Here is a 12337-nt window from a genome sequence, read left to right as displayed (position 1 = left end):
CAAATGGGCTGATAGACTGAGAGGGGATCTTTTTGTCAGCAGGGATTTGGGAGTGGAATATAAAAACATTACAGAGAAAGTTCATCCTACAGTTAACAAATTATGTACCAGATGAAGAAGCAGTGGTTGTCAAGAGCACCCTCAAAAAGGAATAAGGAAACCCTAAAAATCAAGTGCCATGGCATGCTTTGTACCTAACTGTGCACTTAAAGAAGCACTCTGTCCCACAACTAGTCCTATGAGCATGTATAGCAAGCCCTCGGCTTCTTGCGCTACTCTTCTTTATGTTGACACGAGATGATATCATGTTATTAGTGACATGTCTGTGCACCCTGCTACCACACTACTTAGCTAAAATCAAGACACTAGCTAATTTAGCATCAAATAGTATTGGGCACAAAACATGATTTCTACAAATGGGTGCAGATGCCATCTGCAACAAAGCCCAAAGAACTGAAAATCTTCTGCTAAGAGATTGATTAGTTTATAGGTAACTATACAACAAGAGAGAAGTAACAATCCTCAGGATTTATTAAAATAAAATTTCTGACAAAATAAGGTATGGTTCTTGGTTGTGGGGGAACAGTAGCCTTTTCCAGTACTCACTGACTACATAGGTCCCAACAGCAGAGAATCTGTTGGGATGCTTTTCATCAAAGAGTGCACACTCATGGGTGCATGCATGCAGACACATACACACATGAACACATACATATACACAGACTTACACCCCCTGCAGACAGAGAGAGAGACACACACACACACACACACACACACACACACACACACACACACACACACACACACACACACATACACACATACACAAGTGAGCATGAGCACACACCTGAGGAACACCAGTTCACCTATAGCATACCTGTAGGAAAGTAATGTGTACACACTATATCAGCCTCCTACCACAGGAATGACATGCACACATCATACAGAAAGTACCCCATCCAAAAACTCAGACAGACAATCAGACAGGTAAATGCTAAGAGATAGCAGCGCTAACTTATTATATGGTCTTATTCCTGCAGAACAACACATGGCAGATTCCCAGTTCGAACACTTGTTTCTCTTTGCAGTATTTACATGTACCTTTGGCATAAGCAAAAAGTATAAATATTTATGAGCGATACCTTTTTCAGGGTCTTAAGTTGTACGGGTGCACTGTGCTAAGTTTCAACAGCTAGCAGTTAAAAGTACTTTTGCACTGTACATTGTTAAACAGAGCTGGACATTGCCTTAATAAAACCATTGCTTGAGTTACATTGTAAGAATATTTTAATATGTCATGTCCTACATTGTTATGCTAATCTTAGAAATAGTGCTGCTTGTTGTGCAATTCAGAGGTGAAACTCCAATGAAAGTTATTAATGTGCAAGTCTAGCTTACTCTTTTAGAAGCTGGTCTCAAAGAATGAAAGTGTGGGTGGTTTGTTAAGCACATCTATAAAACAGATATGCAAAAATGTGAGTGGTTTGTTAAGCATATCTATAAAATAGGTATGCAATTTGCCATTTTGCTCTGACCAAAAAGAATCGAATCATAATACCATTTCATCATGGTTTTGAAAAAATATACATCCAAATCAAGCAAACAAATGCCTACATTTTCTCTAAAGTTAACAAGCTATATTTGTAGAAAAATTTGCTAACAGATGAATGGGTGTATATGCTAAACCTGTACTGTACTGTATTTTACTTAAAACTGTGATACCTTATTCTTCCCTTGTAATAATTCTGTTCGTTCACTGATGCTGTGAATTCTGTTTCCCACAGTAGAGCTAGTATTCAAGAAGACAAAGCAATGTCTGGCATTTGTGCGGCTATCACACCTAGAAATAAAGGTAACAGAACTTTGTTTCAGCAAAACTGTAACATTGCAGAAAGCCATTTCTATAGCCAGGAAAATACTAGACAGATGGAACAATAATATTTGAAAGTAAGATCAATGCTTGAATAAACAGAAACCATTTTAAAAGTCAGAATATGCATGCTGTTCAATAAACTAAGCTAAACTACTAAGTGTTTCTACTCATATATAATTCAGTTTTGTTCATATAGAATTTTTATGTTTCACTTACCAGTATTGGGTAGTTATAACATCTGGTTGTATACCTCATAGAAGAATTATTTTAGAATGATGAGCATGCAAAACAAATTCTGAAAAAAAACTAAAATGTATGAAAATGTAATAATAGCAGATTTATAAGAACACTGCTACTGTAGCATGTGTGGATATAACCTGTAAGCCAAAAGGTACAAGAAGAATTATACAACTGGGGCATCTTTCTTACTGGAATAATTACTTTCGGTTACATTATTGTTCTGGATTCAAGCAAATGAAATGTGATGCATTAATTAAGCAACATTATTTATCTGCATATTTCACTAGGTACATTGCAAAATGTTAAAATGTGTAAAGAAAATGAATTAAAAGACAATAAAAATATGCATAAAGGAAAGTAAAATCCAAGAAATAGAGACCTTTCAGATATATAGCATGTCTCCAGTGCAGCTTAGGAAGGGCCCTGAAATGACAGAAAGACCTGCATCTTGTTGGCTCTCTGTTACAGAGGAATGAAGCTCTGATTGCGACCAGACATCTAGGGTCAATTAGCAAATAGGATACTGGATAAGACACCTTAAGAAGGTGGAAATAGGCAGCTAGTTCCACTGTGTTCATCCTGGGAAGGGAGGCAGGTTCTTCTGCCGTGATATGGACATCCAGCAGAGCTGAGCATTTCAGCATTTGCAATGTAAGTACCAGGATGGACACCCTTGTCAAGCACTGTGCATGTCAGAGGGGGGCAAACAAAAGTGCTGGAGAGCTTGCACTCAAAGGGCACAGAACTGTGAGCTAATCTACTCATCAGGGCTGCTGAAAAGGTTGGGGTAAGCAATGTAGAAAAAAATGGCTGACAAAATGATGGATCTGTCTCATAATTCAGGATGTAGAGAACTTGATGGTCAGCAGGCACTAGGGAGAAAAATAATCAGGAGGGGGAAAAAAGAAGATTCTCAGGCACTTCCTGAAGTTAGCCTTGAAGGTACATTCCTGAAATGGCAGGGAAAGTGAATTGTGCAGGTTAGGGGGCCTGGAAAGGAAAAGAACGGGATACATGAAATACCATTCTTAGTCACACGATCGCTTTGTGGGACGTGTGGGAAGACAGTTAGGACACAAAGAGCACCTTCAAATAGTACGAACGTTGATCACATAGGACTTTAAATTTCATCTCTAGAATTTTAAATGTGATTCTGTACCTTCCCGAAGGCCAGAGCAGACTACACAGGACTCAGGGACATATGTACACAAAGAGATGCAGAATTGTACATGAGTTGCAATATGTCAAATTCAGCATTACGTAGTCACCCCAAAATATAAGGCATCATAGAAATCCAGCATTATACTCACCAGGGTGAGATAAAAAAAAAACATTGGTAAGTCCACTGATGGAATATAATGGGCGACATTCAAATGAAAGAATACATAATGAGAATGCGTGACCCATGAAGCAATGCTGCAATGAGAATATACACAGACCCATGAAGCAATGCTGCAATGGGAATATACAGAGACAGTATCAGTTTTACTACTAAGCACAGCAGTTTAGATATTAGTCATAAAATTAGTGACATGGGCATGAATCCCATTAAATTCCATAAAGGATGTGACCCTAAGTAATTAATTTCTTTGTGTTCTCTACTGATTCTGAATTAGTGCTGCATCTGATGGGCGATCTGAAATTATAAATCAACAAAATAGTCAGCAAAGGATGGTCAGAGCTGAATGTTGAATAAGGGGAGAATAGGGACCCTCAAACTTCTGCCTGACATAAAAATATATTTGTGTGTATGTCATCAGGATGAAAGCAGAAGGTGTGAAAAAAAAGTCCAGGGAGAAACATTCTGTTTCCTTTAACTACATGTAACCTTACCGGGAGAGTAAATAAACCTGGAAATAATTTTTCTAAATGCTTAATCTGGAAAAAACAATGCAATGTTGAAGACACAGGGACAAAGCAGTACATTTTTACCTCTTTATTTATTTGAATAAGACATCTATTTCCTTCTACTTTTTTGGAAACAAACAATACAGAACTGCTGATCCTGAAGAATTAGTGATATAATACTAGACATCAGCAAGGAAAATACCTTTGTGCTAACAATTAATACGAATATGCAGAGTTCCTGTTCCTACCCACTTAACATTTTCTACTCATTTTTTAAATCAGCAGTTTGTGCAGATATCACTGTTAATGTTGTTCCGCCAGAGTCACACATGCATACATATGTATAGCTATCAGTCTAAATATATATATATATATATATATATATATATATATATATATATATATTTACTATGACAGCTTTTGTCATTTGGCCTGGGTCACAGCTGAAGTGGTGATTGGACCAGTCCTTCTACTGGTTAATACAATTTTAATAAATAAAACTATACTCTTTTCTTCCTACTGGACTCCTTTTGTAGGACACAGCATCAGAGAACACAGAAAATTCTAACAATAATCTCAAGAGCAGAACTTTCAGAACCAGAACAGATACTATACAAATTAAAGATGGGCTATGAATTTTGCTTACAACAATAATACTCTATGAAGGCAAACAGTTGCACTATTAACATTAAGTATATGTGACACCAGGGCTACCTGTAGCAACTTCTGGACCAGTTCAGTACATGTTTGGGGATCCCTAGGCCACAACCCTTTCGTCATATAGCCCTACCCCCTCTATCATCAATCGTTTCGAAAAAAAACACAACTTTTATGAGTAGCAAACTAAAAATATGAGGCAAAATTCTGGACATTCTGCAAAATTCTGCATTGCTGAGAGGTATGGTGCCAGCACTCCATTTGTGCTCTACCTGTTAACTTCTTTGCTGGAGAATTCTGGAGAAAGGCAAAAATAATGGGAGAAATGTTCAAAATAAATGACCATTGTAAATATCACTCTAATTTGCTTCAAAAAGTTGATACCGTTTCAAGTAGAAGATCCCTTTTTATTTATTTGGTCTTCAAAGGGAAGACCTTTTTGTAATTTTTTTAGGTATGGCTCTGGGATACAGACTACAGTGACAAGTATGGGGTCCTGGTAGGTGTGGGGACTACCTGCACCCGGTTAGCTCAATTGGCCTAATGGTGGCTCTATTGAACACCATGAATTAACATGGGTTACAAATACATTTGATTTTCTGTCAATGCCAGACTGCAGGAAAAAAAATTTGGAAAGCAACTGAGTCAAACTGTAACACAAAATCTAACCTCCTCTTATACTCAGACACAGGGCAATAATGCTCTTAACCAGCACAGAATCCTGCTTCTGTGTCCAGTGCAGATGTTCATGTGTTGGATATTAAATGCATCGGGTATTACTATGACATAATATCACTAGAGCAAAGATAGGAGTGCACAGTGTCAGGATAAGGTCCAGGCAACAATTTGTGCACAAAGGAAGGTGAAATGTAAAACAGTTAGTACAATTAATTTCAGTAACAGTTTCTGAAGGATGATCACAGGGATATTTTTGATATGCATCTCCAGTCATAAAAGAACTGAATTTATTTACTTTTACAATAGCAATTTTACAACCACCTGACTTAAGTAATATGAGCTTAGAAAGGAATCATTCTGGTTTGGGATACTAAGAAGGCAGGGATGGGACGTGTAACCATAACATTTTGACCCTAGCAACAGCTTATTATGAGTCATATGTACTAGGCACAATCTGCACTTCAGTATAGCTGGGACGATGTCAATGATGTCACCCTATAACAGTGGTTCAAGGCCCTTTCGGATTTTCTTATAGAGAAAGAACACATACAACACACTTCCTTGTCAGAGCAAATAAACACCAGCTGTACTTCAACAACACCAGCCATTGATCACATCAATATTTTTTCTAGTTTTTTATTTTTTTTTCTGTATATGATCCATGGTGAGCTATCTATATATGCCTGTGTATACATATGTCTGACTACAGACTGTACAGAGCTATAGATGTACACCTACATGTATGTGTGTGGCTGATTCTTGGACAAATGTTTTTGGGGATTGTGTTGTGGTTAGTGCTGCTTTACACTGACACTGAAGGGTTACAGCAAGGGAATACATGGCCTGCTTATACACAGGCACAATGTTGTGGCAACACTGTAGTAGATGAGAGCTGTGGTACTCAGTACTGGTGTCTCTGAATTGTTTCAGTGGTACTCATCATACACTCAATCATATGCTCATTTAAGTTCTGTGCACCCTAGGAACATTTTGGGTACCTGCACATAAGTCTACTCTAGCCCTAATGCTTTTATTATTATTTTTTTGTTTGAAACATATGTTTGGACTTTTCCATGTATTTCTTGGTGTGATTACCTTGTGCATTACATCTCATGTCTATGAGTTTCAAAGGTATTGTACAAAGAGAAACAAAATCTCTGAACTACTGCAAAATTTAATAAAGTAAAAAAAAATAGACGTGCTTGGGTTGTATCCCTTTTGTCTCAAGTATATTTCAGAGCTCCTGCAGACAATAGCATAAGAGCTTACATTAGTTTTTATATGTTTTCCTGTCTTGAATTCCAGTATCTGTTCCCCAGGTAGATATAAGAATAGGCTGACCTCAGTTTCAAACCTCCTTCCAGCAAATAACAGCTCCACTTTTATGTAGTGAACAAGGTGGAAGGATGTTGTTGCATAACATTCAGCAGGGACAACAAACCATTCCGTTGTCTTATATAAGTGATAGCGTATAACTAACAGACTTGGTTTAGGTTTGGAAAAACCAGCAATACAGATTTTGTATAACTTCAGCTGTCTGTAATATTACACAAGGTGCAGAATTGGTTTGTGCTGCGTTGCATTATGACAAACCCTTAAATGCAACGTATTCTGCATTCCTAAAGCACATCTTTACCGATGTCCAACAATGTCTCTGCCAAATGTTGATTGTTTAGCAGCATCAAATTGCAAGATACATGACTTATTTTAATGTAAGTACATCTTTAAGGATAAAGGTACAACAGCTGTACTCTGTAATTCCTATACAGATGTTACAGTAAGACCCCTCAGTCCTAGAATGACTGAATTCTCCCCAGGTACTAGACAACCTTATTTTTTAATCATAAAAATGAAAGGGACAGCTATGCTTTGATTCATGGCATTAGATCCATGGTTCTTCATAGTAGCAGTGGTGAGAATACACATTACTGTGAGATAAATTATCTTTTAGAGCTATGAGGTATTTCAAACTTTGCATAGTAGTTTCAGTAAGTACAGCAAATGTGAGGCATGTTAGTGAATTCTGATTTATTTTATTCATGGATTTTGGAATTAGCAGAAGAAGGAAACCTGTAACTATGACATAAATCATCTTAAAGAGCTACAGGGCACTATATGTGCTTTTCAGCTTGCTTACCTTGTAGAACTGTTTAACTTGACATCCATTTCTTCACCTTAACACCAAAGAGTATGCTTATAGGTTCATAGGTTAGAACTACGCTAACTGACCTTGAGGACATATTAAGCTTAGCCAAATTTCCTGTTTGGTGTTTAGAATTGACCTGTTTTCTTTAGTGTTTAAATTACCCTTGCCATTTCATGGACTACATTTGTATTATCTCTAGTGGTTTTACTTTGGATCATACCATGGTTATTTAGTTGGGGGTTAAATCATTTAGGAGCTGCCTCTGTCCATTAGTAGCACAGGGGACAGTCCTGGGATAAATTTCATATTACCCATTCATAGATGCAAGTTGCACTTGAAGCTGCACAGGGATAAACTTTTGTTTTACATGGATGGAGAGTCTGTTCCAGAGCAATAGTATCTTCTGCGACATATAACTCCCCTGCAAATCATTCTGTGAGATGAAGTTGTAACACAGCTAAAATTAATTTTGATGCCAATATTAAACAAAGTAGATTGATATTGATGATTATAGAAGGGTGATCTCAAAAAAGATCTATTGTAGGTCCTTATCTCTTTATTATCTATATCTGAGATGTCCCCATTGAAATGACTTTCTTTGTTTACGTGGTTGATATAAAATTAGGTTGGCTTGTGGTGAGTAAGACTAACCAAGATGTACCACTTAGCAAACTTAGTTAAATGAGCCAGCAATGATAATATTGAAGAATGATGCTCGAAAAAAAATAATTTTATGAGTTCTATGTAGGGCAAATTGATGTAGGACTTTTTAATCAAGAGACAAGTGACTGAATATCTTTAAGGACAAGGGGTATGGGTAGATACATATCTGACTTTTGACTACCAAATCCATGGTGGTGGTGCTGCGGTAGCATTGTCACCTCACAGTAAGATGCTGTCCAGTTCGATTCTCAGCTAGAGCGACTTCTGCGTGGAGACATGCGTGAATGGGCATACCTTCGTTGAAGGCTGTGCGTCAGGGCTGGTAACTTGGCACATAAAAATCAACTACCAATCATTAGCGAACCAGAGTTCCGCTGTGGCGACCCCTAACTGGGAAAAGCCAAAAAACACAAACAACAGAGCAAATTACAGAAGACTACCATAGGTAAATTGTTACTGCTGTTTAATCATGTATTTCAGCCTGACTCATTGTGACCTCAAGGACTTTATCATGCCATGCCTGTCAGGAACTGTAATTTCTTTCTCATTCTTCTTTACTATTGCTCATTCTTCTTTATTACTTCAGTAATGCTGTCTATCCATTGCTCATTCTTCTTTATTACTTCAGTGATGCTGTCTATCCATTGCTCATTCTTCTTTATTACTTCAGTAATGCTGTCTATCCATTGCTCATTCTTCTTTATTACTTCAGTAATGCTGTCTATCCATTGCTCATTCTTCTTTATTACTTCAGTAATGCTGTCTGTCCATTGTTCATTCTTCTTTATTACTTCAGTAATGCTGTCTATCCATTGCTCATTCTTCTTTATTACTTCAGTAATGCTGTCTATCCATTGCTCATTCTTCTGTTTTACTTCAGTGATGCTGTCTATCCATTGCTCATTCTTCTTTATTACTTCAGTGATGCTGGCTATCCATTGCTCATTCTTCTTTATTACTTCAGTGATGCTGTCTATCCATTGCTCATTCTTCTTTATTACTTCAGTAATGCTGTCTATCCATTGCTCATTCTTCTTTATTACTTCAGTAATGCTGTCTATCCATTGCTCATTCTTCTTTATTACTTCAGTAATGCTGTCTATCCATTGCTCATTTTTCTTTATTACTTCAGTAATGCTGTCTATCCATTGCTCATTCTTCTTTATTACTTCAGTAATGCTGTCTGTCCATTGCTCATTCTTCTTTATTACTTCAGTAATGCTGTCTATCCATTGCTCATTCTTCTTTATTACTTCAGTAATGCTGTCTGTCCCTTGCTCATTCTTATTTATTACTTCAGTAATGCTGTCTATCCATTGCTCATTCTTCTTTACTACTTCAGTAATGCTGTCTATCCATTGTTCATTCTTCTTTATTACTTCAGTAATGCTGTCTATCCATTGCTCATTCTTCTTTACTACTTCAGTAATGCTGTCTATCCATTGCTCATTCTTCTTTATCCATTGCTCATTCTTCTTTATTACTTCAGTGATGCTGTCTATCCATTGCTCATTCTTCTTTATTACTTCAGTAATGCTGTCTATCCATTGCTCATTCTTCTTTATTACTTCAGTAATGCTGTCTATCCATTGCTCATTCTTCTTTATTACTTCAGTAATGCTGTCTATCCATTGCTCATTCTTCTTTATTACTTCAGTAATGCTGTCTATCCATTGCTCATTCTTCTTTATTACTTCAGTAATGCTGTCTATCCATTGCTCATTCTTCTTTATTACTTCAGTAATGCTGTCTATCCATTGCTCATTCTTCTTTATTACTTCAGTGATGCTGTCTATCCATTGCTCATTCTTCTTTATTACTTCAATAATGCTGTCTATCCATTGCTCATTCTTCTTTATTACTTCAGTAATGCTGTCTATCCATTGCTCATTCTTCTTTATTACTTCAGTGATGCTGTCTATCCATTGCTCATTCTTCTTTATTACTTCAGTAATGCTGTCTGTCCCTTGCTCATTCTTATTTACAACTTCAGTAATGCTGTCTATCCATTGCTCATTCTTCTTTATTACTTCAGTAATGCTGTCTATCCATTGCTCATTCTTCTTTATTACTTCAGTAATGCTGTCTATCCATTGCTCATTCTTCTTTATTACTTCAGTAATGCTGTCTATCCATTGCTCATTCTTCTTTATTACTTCAGTAATGCTGTCTATCCATTGCTCATTCTTCTTTATTACTTCAGTAATGCTGTCTATCCATCTTAGCCTGTACTGAGACTTGAAGCTTAGGCCAGCTATGTTGCACATCCTAGACAGCTACAGAGAATGGCTAATTCACTGACGCATACTACAGATTTTATTTCCTCTTCAGGACTGTGCAATAACATAGCCTTTAATGTACATTAATACATTTATCAAGCACAACCCTTTGTAGTTAAACTGCTTAAATAAAATCAGTCGGGCTGTTACCTGATTTCAAGATGTGGGACAAAGCAGACATTACAAGAAAACAATGCAAACAATAAATAATTGCACAAAATTCCCAGGTTATTAGTCATGTACTTACAGTAGAAAAGAAACTGCATTAAGTAAAAAATGAACATAAAAATGTACATTCAGAAATATAATCATATTAATATTTTCATAAATAATTTTGCCTCAGTTGTTCCAAAAATAATGACAGCATTCCTTTATTCTTGTTGGTAGTGCATTAAGTAGGTAACAGATGTGAGCAACTAAAGTAGTAGAAAATGATACAAAGATTAATAAAGAAAATTAAGGTATTGTCTACTGGGATAAGAATTGCGAACCCAACTGAACAAAGCAGAAAGTGGTGAGTAGTAAATACAATGACCAAACAACCAGCTTTACCTTTCCAATGCCCAAAGTGGACAATTTGTGGTAGGACACAACTGCCCAAAGAGGGACTGTCCCTCGCAAAGTGGGAGAGGTGGTAACCCTACTTTATTGGCATAGATGAATAAATTCTCAATTGTGACTGAGATGACCTCAGTTCAGACCTCAGTTCAATCAGTTGCCTGGGCAACTGTTGGAGCTGGGAGGAATGGGAGGATTTATGAGGCTTCATCTGCTCACCTGTCTAGTGGGGGAGGGTCAGTGATGATGTGCTGGAGTTACACAGACTGTTCTGTAGCCCCAGTGGAGATTAGAAACTCATAATTACAGGCAGGCTAGATATGCGCAGGTATTGGAGGCACTTTCACTGTTGGGCCAGAAGCAGGGATACTCCTAGACCATGACTCATAGCAGTCAGTAACCTATACATGAGAAACCAACATGAAGGGGGTACAGCCATAATTCAAGTCAAAGGCCATACCTTTGCTTCAAGCCATGGTAATTCTCTGTCCCCCATCTCCCATGCACTATAATTTGCTGGCTCACAAGAAGGTGGTCTAGTGATCTCAATCAGTGGTATAAAGCCAGTTAATACATAAATGGATGGAGGTTGATTATGTTCCTACACAGGACACTCTGCCACAGAAGAAGAATTGAAGAAGAGGAAAATATGGAACTGTTTAAAAATAATAAAAATAATAATAATGACAGAAAAAACTATCAGCATAGGAGAATATGATAGATTGCAGAATGAACATATAAACTATGACAAGTGACTAAACAGAATGTCTAAATAAATAAATAAATAAATAAATATAGTCATCTTCACCTTTCTTATCTTACATCTATTCACAAAATGTGCCAACATTTTCTCTTTATAGTATTCATAGGTTTCATAGGAATTTCAAGACAATTGAGTCTAACCACCATTTACATCCTGCCAGTACCTACCTTCAAACCATATACCCTTTCTCCAGGAGGGCTAGACCAGTCAATCCTAAGGTAAATGTGTGGGTACCCATCCAATCATCAATGTTTCATTTCAGTTGAATGATGATTAAGTACTGCACTGTTTAACCTGTAGGGTCTATTCCAGAGGTGGCAAAGGCATTACATGAAGAATCCATCTCTCTCTCTATTGCATTGTATCTGATGTTGAAGATTTAGGTCCCTTGTTCTGGTATTTGCAGAACTATTAAACTTGTAGTGATACAGAAGCTCCACGACAGCTGGGTCTCTAATGGTGAGGAATGCATGGCATAGATTTCCCCTCAAGAGTTTCTAAGATGCCAAACAAAGAGACAGTGCCTCATGCAGTTTGGAAGACATACTTCATGCATCTCTGCCTTTTATAACAAAGGCCAGAGTCCTGGTATACCCAGAAAAAAGTATTAATTTCCATAAAAAAAAACTCAC

At 37.1% G+C, this 12337-nt stretch overlaps 1 protein-coding gene across 2 annotated transcripts in view; it reads right to left on the bottom strand.

The window, feature by feature from the left end:
• Nucleotides 1–12337, bottom strand: part of FLT1 (fms related receptor tyrosine kinase 1) — a 1018969-nt gene that overhangs the window by 752363 nt on the left and 254269 nt on the right. For both annotated transcript variants that reach the window (XM_044073267.1, XM_044073268.1), the window contains exon 11: nucleotides 1723–1840. In XM_044073267.1, the coding sequence (XP_043929202.1) occupies nucleotides 1723–1840 (118 nt within the window). The remainder of the gene's footprint in view (nucleotides 1–1722; nucleotides 1841–12337) is intronic.

Source organism: Protopterus annectens, chromosome 5.part1 (genome assembly GCF_019279795.1).
Source record: "Protopterus annectens isolate FY-2018-M chromosome 5.part1, PAN1.0, whole genome shotgun sequence".
Classification (NCBI taxonomy): domain Eukaryota; kingdom Metazoa; phylum Chordata; order Ceratodontiformes; family Protopteridae; genus Protopterus; species Protopterus annectens.
This window is presented reverse-complemented; position numbering and strand designations above follow the sequence as displayed.